The sequence below is a fragment of the Chiloscyllium punctatum genome, chromosome 22 (genome assembly GCF_047496795.1).
Source record: "Chiloscyllium punctatum isolate Juve2018m chromosome 22, sChiPun1.3, whole genome shotgun sequence".
Lineage (NCBI taxonomy): Eukaryota > Metazoa > Chordata > Chondrichthyes > Orectolobiformes > Hemiscylliidae > Chiloscyllium > Chiloscyllium punctatum.
Window position 1 is genome coordinate 45129767 of NC_092760.1, and position 25428 is coordinate 45155194.

A 25428-nucleotide genomic window follows, 5' to 3' on the forward strand; every position below is an offset into this window, starting at 1 on the left:
TAAAATTATCAGGGGCATGGATAGGATAAATAGCAGCCTTTTTCCCAAAGGTGGAAACATCAAATACTAGGGGGTTATGAATTTAAACTGAGAAGGGAAACGTTTAAAGATGACGTACAAGGCAAGTTTTGTTGTGACACAGTAACAGGTGCGTGATGTGCGCTGCCAGGGGAGGTGGTAGAAGCAGACATGATAACAAAATCTAAGAGGCATTTAGACAGACTCATGAACAGGCAGAGAATATAGGGATATGAATCATGCACAGACAGGTGGGATTACTTTAGAACAGCACCATGGTCAGCATAAACAAGGTGGGGAGAAAGGCCTGTTCCTGTACTGTACTGTTGCAAGTTCTAACGCAAATAATTAAAACTGGACAGTATGACCATATGAAAGGAAGATAATTTAAATACCAGTAATTTATTTTATACAAACAAAAAGTGAAATCAGATATATTAATAGATTGGAGCCCTCCAACTAACACGTACATGAAGGGCCCTCAAAGCGGATGTACATCAACTTGCCTTAGGCTTCATCTCTCAAAATCTAAAGTATTCTAACAAAATAAACTGGCAAAGAAATTTGCTTTCTTTTATTCACTTCCTTTAGAACATTTAGCTACTAAGGTTTTCATACCGATTTACAGATACAATACAGTGCAATCCTTTCTCAACATGAAGGTTTGTAAGACATTAAGGTCTTCCTTTTGGAGGGACTGAAAGCAAAGAGGATTTCTAGAACTTTGTAAAGTCAAATGTTTCAACAATATTAATTCCTAACAAAGTGCCTTCAGTTGTCTAATGAACAAAATATCCTGTCTAGAAAAACTTGCATCATATCAGGTTACTTCATTGTTACGGCAACATTAGCAAATGGAGGCTTTCAGATTTTCTCTACTTATTGTTATAGGAACTATCCAATTTGGGAAATAACGATTACATCACCACCAAAGGTTGATAACTTTTAAAAATAATACAAATTTCCAATTAACAGCTGAAAGGGTAATATGACAAGATTTCACATTTTAAGACCCACCTTTTTGCACAAGATTACAGCACTTCTGAGTAAACACAACATTTCTAGGCAACTTACTTTAAACCACAGAATAAAAATATTCCCCTTTTAGTTCTAGCACAACTGAGAAAACATACTTCATAGTTATACTTTATATTGTTATTTTAGTAGACACTGAATTCATCTTGAACCAGCTCAAAATGATTATTGGCTCCCAAAGACTGATAGATTTTTCCTTTCTCAGCCTGGGAACTTTAAACTCCAGAACTATCTTTCACGGTGTAAGTTTCTCTGGAGACTTATTCCCTGGTTAAAGCCAGACAAACCTTCCAACTTTGTTTAAATTGATCGCAAGTTTAGTATTTCCAATCCAAGCACAAACTCCCACCCACAATCCTGTGCAGCAAACCACTGTCTTTATGCCTATGGTTGTTCTCACTTTCCCATATCCTGGAAGACTAACTGGGTCTGTAGATTCTCAGGAATATCTTCAAATAATTCAAACTTTCAAAGCTCATCTCCATTGTGCTGTGAACTATATGAAGTATCCAGGTATAAATGCTCATTAGCTATTCTGGATGCCCTAATTCCTTTCTTAAAATTGCGATTTAAAACAGTAGTTTTTCCAATCCAAACATGCTCAATATTTTTCCTCAGTTTTTGGACAGGCACAGCTTTTCCACTGGTGCACATAGGCTGCTGCATGATTTCCAGTGTAAACACCTTGCACCTTCTCCGTAAGATCTTACTGATTTTGCTACAGTTCATTTGCAAGAAACTCCAAAGTACAATTCCCTTAATTCAAGACATTTATTTGGTCACAGTTAATAAAAGCAGGTTCACTTTTAATAAGCTATATATTAATTGTTCAATCTAAAACTTCAAAAGAAGTTCATAATCTCGTGTCTGCTCAGACATGCATTTGAAATCGAAAGCTTGGCTGGCCTCCAATGTGACTGAGGTAGCTTTTCAGTGTTTAAGGGTCTGCTTTTTTCTGACATGGTTTGTTGATTTCCTGTTTTTATTATTGGTTGTGGGGAGTTGCCTTTTTGACAGTTTCACTTCATCAAACTGTTGAGTCCTAATACGATCATGAAATAAAGTGCAATCATTTCCTGTAAAGAAAGATTCAAAAGGATTTGAGAACAGAAACTACATATTTTACATGAAATCAAACAACAAAAAATTCTGAAGAACTAATTTAAACACTAAAGCCACTGGATACTTAACCCTGTGTTGGTTCTAGTCTCAAGAGTAATTATTTTCCCAATTGCTTAGCATCATTTGACTAGATGTGTGTAGGATGACAGAGCTATGCTCTGGTGCATTTGTGGTGGGTTTGGTCAGCTGTCTATAGCTTTTCATACCTGTCTACAGCCAGACATTCTTGGAATTTATATGGCAGGTAGTTTCGTGTTACAGTTTTACCGAGTTAGCTCCCTTATTCTAAAGGTATTCCTGGTGCTGTTCCTGGAATTTCCTTCTGATCTCTAATATGGAGCCAGGGTTGGTCTTCCAGGTTGCTGATGATGCAGTAGAGAAGGATTTATTGAGCTGAGGGGTTCTAAATTGAAGTAGTGTATAATTAATTATGTTGCTGTGAATCAAATCTGCTTAATCAATTCCCAGTTTGGAGCTCCTAGATCTGCCTACAGTCTGTGCTATTAGCATGGTGGTAGTGTGACATTAAACCACACTAGGGTGCCATCACTCTATAATGAGACTTTGTCTACGTGAAAACTATGCAGTTCTCACTAATAATAATAATGCTATCTTCAAACTTTTCATATACTCTAGCAACTTGCTTTTCATAGCAGTGTGGAACTAATAACTTCAACATAAATTAGACAGGTTTGAAAGAACAATACATTCATGCAAATCCCAAACAAACAATCATATGGTATTCAGAGAGGAGATGCCTTATGTTTGAATAAGTAAACAGTTGGATGGTTATTAGTGCATTAGGAACAAAATGCACATTTTCTAAAAGCATGACCAATCACAAGCAGGTAAAGCACTGAAAATCAAATTTCACTATTCCTGGAGTTATCAGTCATACAGACCTAGATTAACAGAAAACAGATCAGATTTCTGTACTTAACAAGAAAGTGTTTTAAAATTCGCTTGTGGGAAATGAACATCGTTGGCTGGACAGCATTTATTGCCATCTCCAGTTGCCCTGGAGAAGCTGATGCTGAGCTGTCTTCCCGAACTGTTGCAGTCCATATGCTGTGGGTTGACCCACAAGGGCCTTAGGGAGGGATTTCCAGGATTTTGATCCAGCACTGAAGGAACAGTGATATAGTTCTAAGTCAGGATAGTGACTGGCTTGCAGGTGGTAGCGCTCCCATGAATTTGCTGCCCTTGTCCTTCTAGATTGAAGTGGTCATGGGTTTGGAAGATGCTACCTAAGGACCTTTAGTGAATTTCAGCTCTGCATCTTATAGATAATACACACTGCTGCTACTGAGCATTAGCAGTGCAGGGGGTGAATGCTTGTGGATGCGGCTGCTTTCTCCTGGATGGTATAAAGTTTCTTGAGTGTTATTGGAACAGGCCATTGGAGAGTATATTCTATCATATTCCTGACTTGTGCCTTGTAAATAGTGGACAGGCCTTGGGAAGTCAGTTGCTCGCCGCAGTGGTCCCAGTTTCTGACCTGCTCTTGTAGCTATTGTATTTATATGGAGAATCCAGTTGATTTCCTGGTCAGTGGTATCCCAATGATGTTGACTGTTAGGCATTCAATGGTGGTAACACCAATGAATGTCAAGGGGCAGTAGTTAAATTGTCGCTGATTGGAGATAGTCATTGTCTGGCATTTGTGTGGTGCAAGTGTTACTTATTACAAATAAATATATTCTAATCACAGGTAAAACAACTATTAGCTGTTGATATGCAGCTCGCTCTACTAGTTAAAACTCTAAGTCCTTTATAAACCCCATACATATACATACACAAGAATAGCAAAAAAGGAGTTAGTTTTCTGAGTAAAAGGAAACTGAAAACTGGTTCCCACAGTTCCTCAGCACCAGTATACTGGTTTGATGAAGTGATCATTTCGTTTGGCAGGATTTTCCATTCAATCTCTTCTGTTTTTTTTAAACAGGAAGTGCTGACAATTGGTCCACTAACTGCCAGGTCTCTTAAACAGTTTAAAGTCACTGCTTACAGCTAGTGGAAGGAAATAACTAGCTTCTTTAAGACGTCAGGTATTTTTATTGCAGAGATAGAGGGACTCCACCTTCTCTTTCAGAGATGGACAGGTCCTTGTTGTATCATTCACATCTACAAGCTGTTCCCTTATCCAGGAACCAAACACAGATGGTCACAATTTGACAAACCAAATCAGTTACTTGATGCCAGACAAATCTCACTTTATACATATGGCCTGGTGCTGTCTACTTACATCTTCCCTCCTACATGCAAACCAATGTAAACATGACTTACGATGAGTTTCAGTAACTTGCCTTTTAAAGCTACAATTCTTTTAGTATTTTGTTATAAAGTAGTCCTTTGCCCAATTTAGTCCATAAACGGAATAACGTAGAATAGAAAGATTCAGTCTTTATAGCAGCATAAACAAATTAGTCGTCAGATTATCTGTACACTGATGTCCAAATAAATAGCAGTCACAATGAGAAACATTGCATCAAATTATTTCTTTAAGAAACTGACCTTCAAAACAGACCGAAAAAAAATTTTTAGGATGCGTACCCTGTCTAAGTGGCATTTCTTAACATTCTACATAGAACGCTCTCAGTTAATTCAATGTGATGGGGATACTGGAAAAATTCTCTGAATGGAAATTGGTTGAAGGGTGGAATACTGTAGGTACCGGTCAGAGGAGCTCTAAAAAGGTTGGGTATGGCACTGAATTGGATATGCAGCAATCAGTATTGAGACCACTACAATTTCAAATTTATATCAATGGATTGGATTCAGACTCAAATCAAAATTAGTGATGCTTGTAGACGTTACCAAATTAGGAGCAGTAATTAATATCATTGTTGCTGTACAGATATTACAAAATGGAAAGCTGTTGGAAGGAGTTAAGAGATAAGTGAGGTTAACTTGAAAATTATTTAAGAATTCATGACTGTAAAGCAAACAGAAACAAATTCAAGCTTAAAAAGCACAGTTAAAATAGATCTTGGGAAGGTGTTCTTAACATAACAAATGACTAATACATGGAATGGACATTTGGTCACATGTTAGAGGTGAAAATACTGAATAACTAAAGGAATAATTGAAGGCTGCAATGAAAGACATGGAGCATGAATGTATGAACATTAATGAGTCTAATGATCTTCCAGAACTGTAACTCGTGATAATAGTATCATGTCACAGTGAGTTACAGTCATAACAGCCTCACTGATTTCAACCACATTCTATTGACCAATCAAAGTACAAGCTCATTATTCTGCCTGTCATAAAAGCATTCTTCACCTAACAACTCGGCCAAGACCTGGTTGAACTCACGTCCATGTAAAAAAAGAAATACGATTACCAGGAACGTTGATTATACCTTGGGTTTTTGGATGAGAGTCCAACACTATTGCTAGAGTTACCAAGAAACCCCTTCAATATCAATAGATAAAATGCTTTGAGCAATTGATTCTCAAACAAACAATTTCTCACCTTGCATTACAGAAAAGTATGAGGTTCTGGATGGCAATGAGTGTAGATTGGTCATTCTGTCCAGTTACAAGATGCCTATCAATCACCACGTGTGTAGCATCAGGTGTACTAGCTAAAAATAGATAGATACAGTATTATATTTAATCACAACATCTAACTCTTAAGACACTGTCCTTGTGGTTCTTTCACAATCATTAAAGAAAAATTTGCTTTTGACGTGATTTGAAGACAGTGCTGGCAGTTTCTATATCAAAGATTTCATATTGATCATTTGAGATATTTTGAAGGAGTCTCATAAACCAAGATCAGATGACATTTTATTAGACCTACCCAATTTTTTTCCTTTGATGTAAAGTATGACATTTCTGCTGTTGCACTGTTTGAATAATCACTATTTGGGGTGCTTCCCAAGGGACCATTCTTCAATGAAGCATCCTCAGTATCACATTAGTTTAATATTCATTCGCTTTTAGATCCCAGCAAGAGTCACTTGACTTGTCATGAAAATAATGGCAGCTTTTGCTGCTGTTCTGGCCAAGGTCAGCTAATACAGCACAGAACAAGGAGCTTTTACTTCAGATGTTTGGATTGAATGCTTCAACAACACAGGAACAGTACACCTAATGAATGAAGCTGTAAAGGAAACCTCTGGCTCTCTCAATCAACATTACCCAGCACCCAATTTGTATAAGTTCAATGTTCTGGGAAAAATATGAAACATGGAAACATTCAAAAATGTCATAAACAATTGGTAGGATCGTAACAATTAGTATTTCACATTGAATAGGTCTACAGATTCCAGACTCAAAATTAAAAAGACAATGATTTACAAAGTAGATCATTTCCACTTCTTAATACTTCATTTTCTATTACACAATATCTATTCCATTTATGTAAATCCATTATATTGCAGCTAAGAACTTGCCAGCCATAAGTTGGAGAAATATTTTTGATGTTTTATCAAATTAAAATTTTCTTTACAACAATGTGTGCATTGACTGGGTTAGGCCTGGCTGTGATTATTATTTACTGTGTTTGGCTTTCACTCTGTCGTCCGAAACCCTTCTGGGATTATGTTATGAGGAAAGATTACACAAATCAGGCCGATTTTCTCCAGCATTTAAAAAGGTTGAGTAGTGACGCGTTCAAGGTCTTCTAGATATTACTAGGAAAGGAAAAAGTAGATAAAGGTAAAGGTAAACTATTTCTCCAGTTGGAGAATCTAGAACTAGGAGACACAGACTGAGAATGAGGGCCAGACCATTCAGGAGAGATGTCAGGAAGCATTTTCATTCAGAAAAGATAGTAGACATTTGGAATGCACTTCCACAAACAGCAGTGGATGCTGGATCAGTTGTTCATTTTAAATCTGAGAAATATACTGTTTTATTAAATTAAAGATATTAAGGTTTAGATTAGTTTACTTACAGTGTGGAAACAGGCCCTTCGGCCCAACAAGTCCACACCGACCCGCTGAAGCGCAACCCACCCATACCCGTACATTTACCCCTTTACCTAAGGCTACAGGCAATTTAGCATGGCCAATTCACCTAACTTGCACATCTTTGGACTGTGGGAGGAAACCAGAGCACCCGGAGGAAACCCACGCAGACACGGGGAGAACATGCAAACTCCACACAGCCTGAGGTGGGAATTGAACCCGGGTCTCTGGTGCTGTGAGGCAGCAGTGCTAACCACTGTGCTGCCGTGCCGCCCTTCAAGGTATATGGGTGAAAGGCATGTATATGTAGTCAGGCCAGATCAACCACAATCTTAATAAATGATGGAACAAGCTCGTGGGACTAAGTGGCAAACTATTGTTCATTACAGTGTAGCCACTTGGATGAGGTGCTAAACAGCAGCCAATCTGTCCAGCAACAGACTACTTTTAAAACTTAAGGTGAGAAAAAAATCATACAAAATACTAAGAGACTAAATTAGCCTCAGTATTCCTGGAATTGTCACAAATGTTGAAGGTTTTTTCAAAATATCAAAACTCCCTAGCTTAACTGTATTTTTAGACTAAGGTTGACAGAGGCATGGACCAGGTTTCTGTACTTGACCAGAATTGCTATTTACTACAAATATATAGATTTTAGGATTAAAAATAATAGTGTTCTGAAGCAGAGCCATATCAAAAACAATTCTCGTCATTAATGCTGACTTAACCTGTTGAGTTTCTCCACCACTTTGTTTTCATTTCAAAACTTCTCACATCCATACCTATTTTGCTTTTAATTAAACTTTCCTTGGCTTGCTATTTTGTGAACTCTTTCTTTTCCAGGTACTTTCACTTGCCCGCAGAAGGCACAAAGAGAAATGATGTATAAAATCTCTGATTTATTGGTTAAAAACAACAGCTTACAGCAACTGGTGAGGAAAAGTGAACTGGCTTTCTTCCGGCTTTGGGAACTTTCTTAACGCAGAGACAAAGTCAGCACTTCAGTTTCTGAAGGGTTGCAACCATTTTTTTTTCACACCCACAAGTTGTTCAGCTACTGAGAGCCAATCACGTTGGCAGGCAAAAGACCTGTGCCATTGCGAACTGGTCAACATGCCACTGACCAAACAGCCAAATCTCTGTGTACACTCCCTGGTGCTAGTTTGTCTGCAACTAAACTCCTACTGATCAATAAACAAAAGTTCAAATACCATTCTGAATAAGTGCTGGCAGCTTGCTGTGAAAAAGTTCTACAATTCCTCTTCCTTGATTTTTAAAACTGAACTTTTTCATTTTAGTCCACAATCAAAAAGGCAGGAAAATAAAAAATGTATGGTCTGTACATGTCTAGCCAAACCAACATCTGTTGTGATGAAAGCTCCAACACTGACTGTCTAGGTTCCTGACTAATTTTAAATTGCCTTGATCAGGACTTTACCAAAACATAGCAGCTTGGAATCACAGGAATGGAACTTTCAATTAAGGAGAAATTAGCTTGATGTTTTCTACAGAATAAATCAGAAATTTTCTTTTTGATGGAATGGGTCTCAAAGAATGCCTGAATTACAATCATTAGGGCAACACAGAGCCAAAGATGACCTACCACTGTAGGTGCCTCCAGAGTCTTTCACAAAATCCTCCACAATGATTGGAAGGCTTGCAAAATCTTTCCTCCTTACTAGCTCGAAGACTGAGGGCTATGAAGAGAAACTATCAATTAACAATTGATTAAAATAAACTGCAATAACTGATCCTAGACACAAACAGTAATATCATCAGAGCTTAATTACATCAGTAATCTAGAATGCTGTTAAATAGCAAAGTCAGACAGTAATTAAATACAGCTTATTTTTTATTTAAAACATGGGATAAGATTGAATAGCTCTTTTCACAGTTAACACAATCACAGAGCAAATAGAAGGTTTATGGGATAAACAGAGGCTATTATGCACTACCTGTTAGAGAGGTTAACTAAAGCTGCAATTTAAACATTTTTTTAAATTTGTGAACATCCCTGATTAGGATAGCATTTATTATCATATTTAATTGCTTTTGAGAAGATGTGAATCACTTATTTGAACCCATGCAGCATATGGTGTAGTTGCAAACACTGTTGTTAGGGAGGAATTTTACTTTTGACTAAAAGAAACAGCAATTACAATTCCAAGTCAAATGTGGCTTGGAAGGGAATTTGACAATGTTGATGTTAGCATGGATCTCTGGCCCTTGCTGTTTGAAGTGGTTGGGTTATGACATTGGTGCTGGTAATGGATCCTTGTCAAGATGCTACAGGGCTTTTGTGGATGGTACATACTACTGCCACTATTCTCAGTGGTGACAGGCAGATTGTGCAAGCTGATAGATGGCGTAATGACTAAGGGAGCTGCTTTGTCCCAGATAACATCCAAAGTCTTGAGTCTGCACTCATCCAGATATGTGTGGAGTTTCCATCACACTCCTAACGTGAGCCTTGTAGATAGTAGGTAAGCTTTGAGGATTCAGAAGTAGAATTACATCCCACATAATTTCCATCCTCATATTGATTCTTCTAGCTACATTATTTACACAGCTGGTTCAGCGTACTCTGTCAATCACAATCCACAGGATGTTGATGTGGAAATATTACAATGATAATGCCACTGAAGGTCAAAAGGGACATAATTAGATTCTCTCAGAGATGGATCTTTGCCTGACACTTGCACAGAATGAATTTTGCTTGCCACTTATTAGTCCATGGTTGAATGTTGTTAATAACATATCTATAAATAAAAATACAACTTTTCTTGTGTAAAATACATTTAAACTGAACTCTTACTCCAGTGATGCTGTATCCTTCAAATATCCATGACTTGTCCTGGTTGGTTGCACAACATAAAGCAGCAACTCCATGTCCCACCACACAAATTGGTTCTGCAATCAGCAAATTAAAATAATGACAGATCAAATCTTCCCCATTTTATTACATTTAAGGAAATATTTAACTTGATTTAGAAAATAGATTCATTTTGGACAGATTGTACACATCTCAGCCTGGAAATAAATGTCTATTTTCACAATGTAAATGTCAGTTTAATAAACTCTGCAAATTCTGGATTACAAGATACTGGAAACCAAGCTCAGTACATATCCAATGAGAACAGATAAGTTAACATATCAAACTACAGTTTGTCCTCACCATGCAAAGGTGACTGACCCTTAACTGCACTCTGAAATGGTCCTAAGGAGGGACTCAGTTCATGGTAATTAGGGTTTGGCAATAACTGCTGGCCCAGATAGTGACACTCCACATCCCATGAATTAATTTTAAAAATAAAGAGAAAATGAAGCTAGTAACATAAAAGATGAGAAATGTAAATAAAAAATATAACTCAAGCTCCAAGTGAAAACAGATGCTACAAAAAACTATTTTATTTCAAAGGCCAAAAGTTATGTTCTTTTAAAATTAGAGTATATAACACAAACAAGTTAACTTCACCTTCCCACTGCTTACTTATAGGTTTTAATTTTGAAAAAAAATTTAGCAAAATCAGTCACCTAAACGTGAGAGTTCCTCTTCCCAGTGCCAAAGAAATAATGTATAAGCTTAATTTGGTTCTAAGAAAAATACTGCTACACCATCATCTATTTGTCAGTAATGTCATCGAACGAGCAATTGAGAGATAAAAGACTAACACTGGGGATATGGGTTCAAATCCCACCGTGCAGCTGGTTGAATTTTAAGTTTAATTAATAAATCTGGAATTGGAAACTACTGAATAATTGCACCCATGAATTGGATTAATATAGAAACCCATTTGGTTCACTAATGTCCTTTGACAAAGGAAATCATAGTCGTAAAGTCATACAGCCTGGAAACATACCCTTTGGTCCAACTAGTCCCCTCCTACCACATTCCCAAACTAAACTAGCCCCACTTGCCTGTATTTGGCCCAAATCTCTCTAAACCTTTCCTATTCAATTATTTATTCAAATGTCAATTAAATGTTGTAACTGTACGTGCACCTATCACTTCCTCTGGCAGCTTATTCCACACACAAACCACTCTGTAAAAGAAAATGTTGTTTCCTCATGTCCTTTTAAAAACTTCCTCCTCTCACCTTAAGTGCCCCCCAGTTTTGAACTCCTCTATCCCAGAGAAAAGACCCTTGCTGTTCACTTTATCTGTGCCCCTCAATTTTATAAACCTCTAAGGTCACCCTTCAACCCTTCACTCCAGTGAAGAAATTCCCAGCCTGGCCAGCCTATTTTTCTAACAAGTCCTCCATTGCCGGCAACATTCCAGCAAATCTTTTCTGAACCCTCTCCAATTTTAACAACATCTTTCCTATAGCAAGGCAACGAGTATTGCACACAGTACTCCAGAAGAGACCTCACCAACAGCTTAAACAACTTCAGCATGACATCCCAACTCCTATACTCAAGAGGTCTGAGCACGAAGGTATGTATGCTAAATGCCTTTTAACTGCTCTGTCTACCTGTGCAAATTTCAAAAAAATATGCACTTGAACCACTAGGTCTCTGTTCTACAACACTACTCAGGATTCTACCATTAAGTGTATAAGTCCTGCCCTGGTTTGTTTTATCAAAATGCAATACAGAACATTTTTCAAAATTAAAAACAAATCAGCCACTCCTCAGCCCATTGACACATTCAATCAAGATCTCTTTGTAATCTGATGATCACTGTCTATTATACCATCAATTTTAGTGTCATCTGTAAAATTACTCACCCTGCCTCCAATATTCTTATCCAAATCGTTGGCATAAATGACAAACAGAAATAGATCCAGTACCAATCTCTGTGGAACATCACTGGTCACCAGTCTCCAGTCTGAAAAACAACCCTCCACCACCACCACCTCTGTCTCCTACATCAAGCCAATTTTGTATCCAATTGGCAAACTCCCACCGAATTCCATGTGATCTAACTTTAGGAGTGAGTCGATCATGCAGAACTTTGTCAAAGGCTTTACTAAAGTCCATTTAAACAATGTCTACTGCTCTGCCCTCCATCCTTTTGGTTTATTTTCTCAAAAAACTCAATCAAGTTTGTGAGTCTTGATTTCCCTTGCAAAAAACCATGCTGACTATCCCTAATCAGTCCTTGCCTCTCCAAAAGATTGTAAATCCTATCTTTCAGCAACAACAACCTATTTGTTACCGATGTCCAGCTCACAGATCTATGGTTCCCAGGCTCCTCCTTTCAGCCTTTCCCAAATAAAGGCACATTACCACCCTTCAGTCCTCACCCAAGATTAGAGATGACAAAAATATTTCGGCAAGGGGCCTTGCAAATTCTTCTCTAACATGCTGCAACACCCTAGAATACACTTGACCAGGTCCTCAAGATTTATTAACCTTTATGTTTTCTAAGGCCTCCAGCACTTTTTTTTTTCCCTTAACATGCAGGGAGATGCACAAAATCTCAGGGCCTAATAAGATGTATCCCATGCGATGGAAACAAGAGATTGCTGCGGTTCTGACAGAGATATTTAAATCTTTGTTGACCATAGGTGAAGTGCCAGATGACTGGAGGTTAGCCAATGTGGTTTCTTTGTTTAAGAAAGGCAGTAGCGATAGGCCAAGTAATGACAAATCAGTTAGTTTGATGTCAGTGGTAGGGAATTCATTGGAAAAAGTTCTGAAAGACAGGATTAATCAATACTTAAAATGGCAATGATTGACCTGGCTGTTACAGGGAGATCCTGTCTGACTAATTTAACTGAGATTTTGAAAAGGTGACCAAATATATTGATGAGGTGTACAGAGATTTTAGTCAGGCCTTTGACAAATTCCCACATGGAAGACTGATGTAAAATGTAACAACCCATGGAACCAAAGGAAAACTGGATCTGTAAATAGGAAGCAGAGAGTAGAGGGCTGCTTCTGTAATTGGAAGCCTGTGACCAGCAGTGTAGCACAGGGTTCATGCTGGGACCCTTGCTGTTTGCTATTTACATTAATGCCTTGGATGTGAATGTAGAAGATATAATTAGTAAGTTTGCACGTGATATGAAAGTTGGTGATATTGTTGATATTCAGGCTACAATCTGACATTGATCAGTGTGTAAATTGGACAGAGCAATGGCAAATGCATTTTGGGAGATCTAACAAGGGGTAAACATACATAAGGAATGGTAGGTCCCTAGAGAATACTGAGGAACAAAAAGAGTGTATACCTCCACAGGTCACTGAAGGTGTCAGTACAGGCAGACAGGTGACAAAGGTGGCATACAGGATGCTTGGCTTCACTAGACAGCAGAGTAAAAAGGAGCAAGGAAGTCTTGTTACAACTTTATAAAACATTAGTTAGGCCACAGATGGACTATGGTGCGCAGTTCTGCTCACCATATTATTGCAAGAAAATTATTGCACTGAAAAGGGTGCAGAGGCAATTCACAAGGAAGGTGCCTGGGATGAAAAGTCTCAGTTATGAAGAGAGACTGCCTAGGATGGGTTTTGTTTCCTTGGAGGCGGAGGGGGATCGGAGTGAGATTTACAAAATTATGAGAGGTTTAGAGAGTAAATCATCAGAATCTCCTCCCCATGGCTGACCTGTCCAAGACCACAAGGCATAAGTTTAAAGGTGAGGAGCAAGTGATCTAGAGGAGATATGAGAAAAATATTTTCATCCAGGGAATGGTAGATATTTGGAATGTGCTGCCTGAGAGGGTGGTAGAGATAAATACACTTGAAACATTTAAGAAGCATCTGGATGAGTACTTAAAATGCCAAGTCATAGTAGACCAAGGGCAGGTAAATGGGATTAGTGTAGTTTAGTGTCTGTAATTGACGAGTCATGATGGGCCAAAAGGCCTGTTTCTGTGTTGTATGACTATGATTCTATGACATGCTACCAATCAGACAAGGACATACTTACGGATATTTTGTTTTGCCAATCTTCTATTCAAGTTAATATGTTAACTCCCAAAGCATGAGCTTTTTACTTACTGCGATAACCTTCAATGTGATTGATACCTTATCAAATACCTTCTAGAAATGTACATACATATATGCAACCACCTCCACATATGGAGTGAAGGGAAAATACATGTGTACCTAGCTGTATAGTTGCCATGTATGGTTGGTAAAATACAGAGGGAGTTTTCATTACTTCATTATTTTCAGTGTGAAACTAAACCCCAAACAGCAAAAGAATGAAGAAAAAGACTGCAGCGTGAGGCTTTCCTGACAAGATTGCCAACAATTGTTTGCAAGTGCCCCTGGTTCTCTGTCTTTCACCACATTAGCTCCTACTCCATGGAACTTGTTCTAATTCACCTCAGTTAACATTTTGCTTTGAGTGATATTTCCACACCAAATACTGTCAGAAAGCTAGTCCTTTTTTCTCTAAAAGCTGTTCCTAGGCTCAAGGATACTCTGTCCTTGATTTTTTTCAGAGGGCTAATAAAGCGGGCCGGGCTCCCATCAATCTGGTTTGGTACAGAGATGAAAAGGATTTTGAGAGGCCTTTTGTTTATATGTAAACAGAAGAGACTTCAGGCCAAAGTGGTCACGTTTTAGAAGTGGCCTGTATAACAATAGGGGAGTGATTAGCTCTCTAGCTGAGCTGAGCAGTTTTAGTTCAGTCTTGAACCGGTTGGAAGTTCAACAGGGAGCTGTGTGGAAACTCTCTTGTCTGCACCTCAACTTCAAACTGTAATTGTGTGTTCCACTTATACTGGGTTTTAAAGGGAGCGTGCTTATTGGGACTGTTGTGTATATTCGGAACAGTACAATTAAATCTAGTTCGATAGGTTGAGTTCTGTAGAGGTTCTTTATTCTTTTCTTTGTGTTTTATTGTGTAATTTTGTGAATAAATTTTTGTCTGTTTTAAAATCTAGTAGTCAACCTAGCTTAATCCGGGTAATTTTCACTATACACTTACCAAAGCAAATTGCAAAGCTATGGTCTGGGGCTGCCTGCATAAGAATGTTTCGGGTGGTCTGGCTTAGTCCATAACAATGTTGCAGGAAACAGTTTCGGCCTCAGACTCTCAAATCTGATTGCAGACATTGGCCTCCAAAGAAACAAATTTTGCATCCTCTTACTGCTTGGGGCTCACTTCCAAAACCACTTCACTTTCAACTCCTGTTTCTTCAAAACCTTCTCTATTGATTACTGCTATCATTCTTTCCTTCATATAGGCTGCTCTATAATATTTTTCTTCATAAGGATGGTGCTATATAAATTCAAAATCTCCTCATTCTTCTATTCAAAGCTCAGCTAGATAGGCTATGTTTTCATTTGGGCTACAGATTTATACCCTTCCAGAAGTGATCAATCTTCAGGGAACCTTGTTAACAGCATTTATTGATGCACCCAAATGAAATCCTTTGTTGTGAACCAAAGTTTTCCAACAAGAGGCACTGGGCAGAAACAGTGCCTTGATTTGTTTTCACTGACCAAGGTAATGCCACATTTATCACCCCAGCTACTTTCTTCTCACTCAATAAAGACTAGAACGAATGTTCCATGAACATGCATTGCAAAATCAATAACTTACAACCATTATAATCAACAATTAGGTAATTTCTTATTAAAACCTTCAGAATAAATTTAATAAAGTTTGAGAATATATTACTCACTTTGCTCAGCACAGAAATGTTGGAGAATCTTGGCCAGATATCCACTGGTTGCAAGATCTACCATAGCACCAGGACAGTTAGGAATCAGGATAGCATTGTACCTTGCACCTAGTGATACAATGGAACTTAATTGGAAGATAGCAAAATAGTTTACATTTTCAGTATTTTAATTTAAATGTGCATCGATGTCCCACTGTACTAGACAAAAACATATTAAACATAATGCATGTGGTTCACTGCATTGAAAAAACAAAACAAGTCACAGGGATATTTCAAGACTTCTCCTTGGTCAGATCACATTTTCATTGACTATGGATTGGGTGTCTCTTGCTCTTTAGTACTAGTTATACTTCAGACCTTCTCGCCCACTCCCTTTTTATTGGGTTCAATTTTTTTCCACAGTCTGTTACTGCTCTGGACCCAAAAAACATCTACTATGGATCGGCCATGAAATTTGTACTTTGACCGCTTCTGGAACTTTTAATGTAAAACTGCAGTACTTGGATAACAAACTGCACTCTCAGATCAGCTACAGCAATTTATGGGAGTTAATATGGTACATCATTTACTATAATGAAAGCAAATGGCACAGTCATGTTATCTACATCAGTCCAGACTTTAAATACTCACTGAATGATTTAAATGATTCCTGAAGAAGGGCTCATGCCCGAAATGTCGATTCTCCTGCCCCTTGGATGCTGCCTGACCTGCTGCGCTTTTCCAGCAACACATTTTCAGCTCTGATCTCCAGCATCTGCAGTCCTCACTTTCTCCTTAGAACACTCACATCCTTCTTTATTCTATGTTTCAAGACACTATTCTGAATCTTAAATAATCTTGATACTGCAAATTGATCATCGAAGTTTCACTTTCATTCTGTAAACTATCGGATTATTATTAACTTCACACTCCAAAAATAAATATCTACAGAGTTGGTATTGCTAGATTATCTTCGGTATTTTAAAATTTATCAAACAATGCATCTCAATGTAGATGAGTCCTACCATCAATTGATTCCAGCTTAGCTGGATTTGAGTAAGGCTTCATACGGAAGTCCTGGATCCAGCGTATGTTATTTTCATCCAGTTCCACAAAATCCATCGGCTTCCCCTATTGCAAGCACATACATTTAAAAGCCTCTCTAACTAAACAGATAACAGCTGGCTTGGATCAGAACCATAGTTACACAAACTGAACAAAATGCAATGTATTGAAGGTCAAGGGGAAGGCAAAGAAAACATTCACTGACAACACTTTAGAATATTTCATTTAATACATTACAGTGAGGTGCAGAAATTACCGTCCTATTGTTAAGAGATTTTGAAATAGAATTTGAGAACTACAGATTCGAAACAAAACCTAACTATAACTGATTTTCCTTGACATTAGAGGGAAATTAAGACAGTATTGCCTTCAGGTAGAAGGAACATGCAGGTGTAAATACAATGAGGTAAAAACAATGACTGCAGATGCTGGAAAGCAAATACTGGATTAGTGGTGCTGAAAGAGCACAGCAGTTCAGGCAGCATCCAGCGAGCAGCGAAATCGACATTTTGGGCAAAAGCCCTTCATCAGGAATAAAGGCAGTGGGCCTGAAGCATGCTTCAGGCCCACTGCCTTTATTCCTGATGAAGGGCTTTTGCCCGAAACGTCGATTTCGCTGCTCGCTGGATGCTGCCTGAACTGCTGTGCTCTTTCAGCACCACTAATCCAGTAGGAGTAAATACATTCTCAACTTAGTTATATTCCTAACTTTAGTGAACACTTGAATTTTACAGTCTATTAGGGTAACTGAAGGCTAGTGAAGTCAAAAAGTGAAGCTGGTTAGAGGTGAGGTTCCTTTGCAGTACTCAGAATCTGGGAAATTAAAATAAATCCACTACAAGAGGATATATTTGAAATGAGAAAAAATTACATAGAAATGACAATTAAAATTACCTATAGCCACATTAACAGTGGAAAATCTAAAGCATAAAGACGTGCCAATGGGAAGCAAGGTAGTGAATGTAGTCATATTTTTTGCAAGAGAATCATGGATTGTGGTTACTAACATGCTTTAGGGTCTTTCTCATCTTTACTGAGCCTTTGAATATATTATAGCCAAGTTTCTGGATGACAAAAATAGGTGGGAAGGCAATTGATGAGGATGACACAAAACATTCCGTCAAGGTATATAGATGGGAAAATCTTGGCTACCTTGTGGAGAAATGGGAGGTTATCAAGATTGGCAGGTAAAAACAGAAAAGCTGAATATTATTTAAATAGAAAAAGACTGCAGTAATCTATGAACCAGAAGGATGTGGGAAACCTTGTCCACAAGTTCAGTGTGTAATAGGAAAGGCAAATGGAGCATTAGACTTTATTTCAAGCGAGTGGAATATAAAAGTAGGGAGGTTTCTCTTAAACAGTACAAGGCACTAGTCAGATCAAAATGGAAATAGAATCAAAATATTCACACTGTGAATATCATTATCTAAGGAAAGATACACTGGTATTGGAGGGAGACCAGAGAAGGTTCACTAGGCTGATACCAGGTATAGAAAAGCTATCTCATGAGGAGAGGTTTAGTAGATTAGGCCTCCACTTGTTAGAATATAGAAGAATTATAAGTGATCTTTTTGAAACATAGGAGATTCCGAGAGGACTTGACAGGGTGTATGTGGAAAGGTTGTTTGCCCTTGTGGAAGAATCTAGGACCAGATGACATGATCGCAGAATAAAGGGTCACACATTTAAGATAGAGATGAGGAGAAGTTGCTTCTCTCAGAGGGTTGTGAAGATGCAGAATTCTTTACCATAGAGGATTGTGGAGTCTGGTTCATTAAGTATATTCAAGGCTGAAATAGATTTTGATTAGTAAGAGAATCAAGGGTTATGCAGCAAAGGCTGTAAAGTGGAGTTCAGGATTATTATCATCATGCTCAGAATGATCCATTTCTGCTCCTATACGTTATGGTCCTCCCCTGTTCCAAGACACAGCAGGTGCAGTTAGATGGCTCATCCATACAAGGCAATAATTAGCATTATGCTTTTGTTGTAAAAGTGCACAGTGACTCAATGAATAAAGACTATGTAACTGGCACTTACCCCTGGAGTGGCAATCTGAAGGTTAAAAGCTGCGTTACATAGTGTATAGGAATGATAAAATGACTGTGCAGATACACCTGGGGGAGAGAAAGGGAACAGACATGAAAACACTTCCATTCAAACTCTTAACATTACTTTCTATCATTACACTCCTATATATAAAGCGGAGTGTGTGTAAAATTATTGGCTGCGTGAAGTAGGCATATTATGCTTTGGTTCTATCATTCAACAATTTGAAATATGAATCTATTTCTCAATATATACAGTGAGTACCTAGATTAAGAAAAAGTTTGCAATTTTCCAGAAGTTGGTAACAATTTCTACACCTGCAATAGAAAGAAACACTGAAGGCTTTACTGGAATAAAGGACTAATACATACAGTGGGCAGGAGGCACATCTCACAAGAACAAGATAGAGATGTATTTCTCACAAGGGTGTAGGCATAATGAAGTTAAAAAAGATCCAGTAGATGACATGGTGAAAACCTGATAATTATGTGGTCATATGGAAAGATTTTAATGTTATTGGAAAATAGACTAGATACTGTGATAATATAACCAATTCTATTCACAAGAAACTGCTCATGGGTTTCACTTCCATATGCCATTTCTAGAAGCTTAAAGAAATGTATACCTGTATACAAATTTTGTATCCCAGCTTTATTAAAAAAATGTCAAGCTGTGTTGGTGAAAATAGAGAGTTTGAAGCCACTAAACACAGATTGATAGACTAAACTGCAACAAATCTCGATATAATGGTTAATACTTAGGGTAATTATCTCAGTTGTGGTTCAATGATAGCACCCTTGCCCAAGTCAGAAAACTGTGGACACAAGTTTCACTCCAGAGCCTCAATCACACAGTCCAGTGCAGTACTGGGAGAGCACTATATTACTGGAGATAGCCTCTTTCAGATGAGGTATATATATTAAAAAAAAGGCCACCCCCCAAAAAATTGAAACTTCCAATTTTCACTTCTGATGGTTACAATTACATTGCTCAGAATCAGCAGTGTTACAGACATATAGATTCATTCACACTGATCATGAACAGATCAAAGTAGTAATCAAAATGGCCAATAGATTCCCACCTTTATACTGAGAGAACCAGAGTACAATGAAGTAATTCTTTGCAGAAATAGTGAAGCAAAGCCTTGAAAAAGAGAAGAGGTAGATTTTATTGCCTGAATTATTGGAAAACTGGTTTTGACAAGACTAGGGAGACCTTATGCTTACAGTTGCTAAGCAACCCTTTCTGTACTGGGGAAGACAAGCTGCAATTCTGCCCTGAAATTCTGATCTCAGTAGAAGTTCCTGGAAACTTGATCAAGTCTTCAATTACCAGTACTTCTGACAGCCTTTTGAAACCTGAAAAGCTGGACTGTGACCATAATCTAAAGACACAAATCCAGATTGATGCAATCGGAATCAGTCTACAGTTGTCTAAAACTCAACTCAATTGGCAAGAAATCAACATCCTTTTCCAGACGCTTAGCAAACAGGGGCTATTTTTTGCCTTTTTTTAGAAAAAAGGATTTTGCAGAGGTTTACCTTTTCCAGTTGTTATGTATTTGAGATTAAGGGGTTATGATTTTAATTCCAGACCTTAGTTTAAATACTGACTTGTCACTTGGTTTAAAAAAAGTTTTGCTTACAGTAACAGTTACATAGAGTTCATTAGTATTTATTTTAGATGGGATAGTACAAAAGAGAAACAATTGTCCATTTTCATAATTAATTAGACTGGATTAATGAGGCACGATTATCAGCACTTCCTCCAGTCTCAGTGCTAAAATAATGAGGAATTAGATTGCACATCAGTCATTATGTTACTGACTAGTGGAACAGGCTCAAGGGGAGACTTACTATTTTTCCTATATTCCAAATGCAAAAAATATGAACCACTTTCAACGCACTTAATCCACACGTTATCAGGTTTCATACTTGATGTGTTTCAAGCTAGCTAATCTCAACAGTGAGTACAGGAAGATTACAAATGACAGCAGCATTTCTGGTGTATGGCAGAGGATTTAAAATAAAAATTAGCTAATCTCTGTGCTAGTTGTTATTAAAGTAAGGTTTGGTCCAAGAAGGACTACTCTCTTATTAGAAAATACATAGTTGCCAATGTTGGGCAACAACAGCATGCACTACACACAAATCAAAAACTGCTAGAGAAATTCAGGTCTGAACGCAATAGAAACAGAGTTGCTGTTTCAAGCCCAGTGGCCAGACCTGCTGAGTTCCTCCATAGGTTTGTGTTTTTGATTGGATGCTGGAGTTCTGAAACACATAGTTGCTTGTTGGATAACAGAATTAGGAAACTGCTCACATGCAAGAGCAGAGGAGTGGGTCTAATCAGACTGCTCTTTAAAAGAGCCGACACACGTTGAACAGGGCTTGACACCTGTGCTGCCAGAGTGCAATGTCTCCCACAGTTGAATGGTCTGACACTCAGTGCCCAGCATCATTAGATAATGATAGACGGTTTAATTTGAAAAAAAAACAGACTCAGACATTGTTAAAAATCACACAACACCAGGTTATAGAATCATAGAGATGTACAGCATGGAAACAGACCTTTGGTCCAACTTGTCCATGCTGACCAGATATCCCAACCCAATCTAGTCACACCTATCAGCACCCGCCCCATATCCCTCCAAACCCTTCCTATTCATATACCCATCCAACTGCCCTTTAATTATGGCAGTTGTACCAACCTCCACCACTTCCTCTGGCAGCTCATTCCATACCCATACCTCTGTGTAAAAAGATTGCCATTTAGGTCCTTTTTATATCTTTCCCCTCTCACCCTAAACCTATGCCCTCTAGTTCTGGACACCCCGATCCCAGGGAGGACATTTTGTCTACTTATCCTATCCATGCCCCTCATGATTTTGTAAACCTCTATCAGGTCACTCCTCAGCTTCTGACACTGCAGGGAAAACAGCCCCAGCCTGTTCAGCCTGTCCTTGTAGCTCAAATCCTCCAACCTGGCAACATCTTTGTAAATCTTTTCTGAACCCTTTCAAGTTTCACAACATCTTTCCGATAGGAAGGAGGCCAGAAATGCACGCAATATTCCAACAGTGGCCTGACCAATGTCCTGCACAGCCGCAACATGACCTCCCAACTCCTGTACTCAATACTCTGACCAATAAAGGAAAGCATACCAAACACCTTCTTCATTATTCTATCTACCTGTGACTCCACTTTCAAGGAGCTATGAACCTGCACTCCAAGGTCTCTTCATTCACCAACACTCTCTAGGACCTTACCATTAAGTGTATAAGTCCTTCTAAGATTTGCTTTCCCAAAATGTAGCACCTCACATTTATTTATTTAGAAGCACTAACTTTCAGAGCGCTGCTCCTGCATCAAGTGGCCGTGCTCCAAAAGCTAGTGCTTGCAATTAAACCTATTGGACTCTTATCTGGCGTTGTGTGATTTTTAACTTTGTCCACCCCAGTCCAACACCGGCTCCTCCACATAATGACTCAGACACACATTTTAATCACGAATACTACGTCTGCTATTCGACCACTGAAGGGTTAACAAAAATCAATTACTTCCTCCATCAGAATGTGATAGTTTGGAGCACAGGCTGAGACAAACATGGCCCAGACTTTAACTTACCTTCAGCAGCAGCGCTGAGAACAATCAGGAGGCTGGGCTTTGCCGACATAATCCTGAGCACAGCCCGGCCTCAATAATAAGAAAACGAAGCAAATAACTGCCCACAGGCCGGGGTACGCCGCTCAAACCCGACCCTTTCCCCACCCGCAGCCCCGAGTGCACCGCTCAAAACCGTCCCCCCTCTCAATTAACAGTCCCCCCCTCCGCAACAACAATCCCGAGCGCACCGCTCAAAACCGTCCCCCCTCCGCAAAAACAATCCCGAGCGCACCGCTCAAAACCGTCCCCCCTCTCAATTAACAGTCCCCCCCCTCCGCAACAACAATCCCGAGCGCACCGCTCAAAACCGTCCCCCCTCTCTATAAACAGTCCCGAGTGCACCGCTCAAACCCATCCCTCGGCCCCACCCACAATCCTGGATGCACCACTCAAGCTCGTCCCCCCGCCCTCAGACACGTCCCCATTCCCGCAAATCCCACATTCCCTCGTGGATCATTCGGCTCCGCCCAGCCCCGCCCCCTCCCCCGGGTGCACCAATCAGTCCCGTCCCCCTCTGCGCCCTGCCCACAGCCCCGAGTGGACCAGTCAGACCGTGTGCTCAGCAAGCTCCCAGCCCTGCCTAGTTTTCACCATTCCCCCGACCTCCCCATCACTGAGGATGAACGGTGAGTCCTCAGCAAAGGCTTCACCTTTATCCACCTCCATCCACACGTCAATGAATTTAATACACGCTATAACGTTGAACACTTCTTCTGCTGCCTCTGCCTCCGAGCTTACTTTTAAACCATAACAAGGACAGAACCCCCCTGATGCTCACCTTTCACCCTACCAACCTTCGCATAAACCACATCATCTGATGACATTTCCACCACCTCCAAATGGACCCCACCACCAGGGATATATTTCCCTCCCCACCCATTTCCATTTCCACAAAGACCGTTCCCTCCGTGACTACTTGGTCAGGTCCACACCCCCCTACAACCCACCCTCCCATCCTGGCACCCTCCCCTGCCACCGCAGGAACTGTAAAACCTGTGCCCACACCTCCTCCCTCACCTCCATCCAAAGCCCTAAGGAGCCTTCCACATCCATCAAAGTTTTACCTGCTCATCTACCAATATCATTTATTGTATCTATTGCTCCCAATGCAGTCTCCTCTACATTGGGGAGACTGGACACCTCCTAGCAGAGCACTTTAGGAATCATCTCCAGGGCACCCGCACCAATCAACCCCATCTTTCTCCCCACCCCACCCCCCTCTCATTTATCTCTCCACTCTTCCACGTGGAGCAACAATCTTTATATATCACGCTGCCAGGCTTGTATTTTTGTTCTAAACAACTCAACCTCAAAACATAAAACTGCCCTTCTATTCCCAGGATCAACCTGCTCTGGACTGCCTCTAATCTCAGTCCCTTATATAATAGTCTCAAAACTATTCACAGTATACCAGGTGTGGTCTGGCTAGTGCCTTGTTTAGTTTCAGCAAGAATTCCATGTTTTTATGTGCCATTCCCTTGGACATAAGGGCCAACAATCTATTTGCCCTCCCTATTCCCCATTGAACTTGGATGTTAGCTCTTTTTGCTTCATGGGACTCCCAATCGCTTTGTGCTGCAGCTTTCTGCCATCTTTCTCAGCTTAAATAATAGTCTGTTCTTCTATAATGCCTGCAAAAATGCACAATCTTACATTTTCTCGTTACGTTCCATTTGTCAAGATTTTGCCCACTTGCTTAATTTGTCTGTACTGTTCTGTAGACTTTACCTCGTTTTTACCTCTTTGTGTTAACCTCACTACTTGTCATTCAACCTATTTTTCTGCAAACTTGGTGATAATGCATTCACTTCTGTCATCCAAGCCACTGATATATTGTAAATAATTGTGGCCCCAGCAGTGATCCTTGTGGCATTCCACTAATTACAGGTTGCCATTCTTGAAAATGCCCACTTTATCACAATTCCTTTTCTTTTACTAGTTAGCCAATCTTCCCTCCATACAATACTCACGACACCATGAGTTGTTACCTTATTAAGTAGTCTTATGTGCAGTACCTTAACGTTATTTTAAAATTTAAATATATTACATGTACGGTTTCTATTTATTTATCTTGCTTGTTAGCCCTCAAAGGACTGCAATACATTTGTCACACATGACTGCACCATCATTAAATTATGCTCAATCTTCTTGATTTTATTATGTACTACAAAATGCTCTGTCATTTCATCATTTATATTAACTTTTCCCAATTACAGAAATTAAGCTAACTGACTTATAGGTAGCTACTTTTTGACTGCCTCCCTTTTTGAATAAGGGTATTATAGTGGCTATTTTCCAATCCTCTGGGTTTCCTCCAAATCTAAGGATTCATTGATGATTACTACCAGCGCATCCACTATCTCAGTAGCTACTTCCTTTAACATTCAAGAATATATCCCATTACGTCAAAAGGACTTATTGACCTTCCGCCCCATTAGTTCCTCTAGTACTTTTGTTTATAGTAATAGCTATTGTGTTTATTTCCTAACACCTCACCCCATCTCCCAGATGTCTTGATGATTTATTATTTTTGGAATGCAACAGACATCCCTCTACCATGAAGATGATGTAACATATTTATTCAACTCATCCAACATTTCCTGATTCAAACTATTGTTTCCCCAATTATGTTTCTAAGGGGCCTCTCTTTCAATCTTAAATATTTTAAAAAGATCTTACTTGTTTTTACATTCAACAAGGCCTCCTCACATTCTTCACACTCCAATGAGAAGTTTTTATTATATACCTTGCAGTTTGCCTTCATAGTTCATTTTCCTCTTTGTTATTGATTTTGGTAATTTCTTTTGAGTTCTAAACTTTCCGAATCCTTTGGTTTCCTATTAATGTTTGCCACATTGAATGTTTTATTTCAATTTGATACTATTCTTAACTTCCTCAACTAACCGTGGTACATTTATCCCTTGCTTGGGGTCTCTCTTACTCATTGGAATATATCTTTGCTCTGAGTCATGACCTATTTTCT

The 25428-nt window shown here is 39.1% G+C and overlaps 1 protein-coding gene across 2 annotated transcripts; it reads right to left on the reverse strand.

The window, feature by feature from the left end:
* Positions 1-401: 401 nt before the first annotated feature.
* Positions 402-22565, reverse strand: gatd1 (glutamine amidotransferase class 1 domain containing 1). Of its 2 annotated transcripts, none has more exons than XM_072592198.1 (8): positions 22407-22565; positions 18772-18848; positions 16689-16794; positions 15685-15792; positions 9912-10006; positions 8700-8793; positions 5656-5767; positions 402-2129 (listed from the first exon to the last, which is right to left on the reverse strand). In XM_072592198.1, the coding sequence occupies exons 1-8, from the start codon at positions 22453-22455 to the stop codon at positions 2123-2125; spliced, it is 648 nt and encodes a 215-aa protein (XP_072448299.1). In that variant the 5' UTR covers positions 22456-22565; the 3' UTR covers positions 402-2122. The 2 variants fall into 2 exon arrangements, with proteins under 2 accessions (XP_072448299.1, XP_072448300.1); XM_072592199.1 differs by lacking the exon at positions 22407-22565 and adding an exon at positions 19862-19898.
* Positions 22566-25428: the final 2863 nt, after the last annotated feature.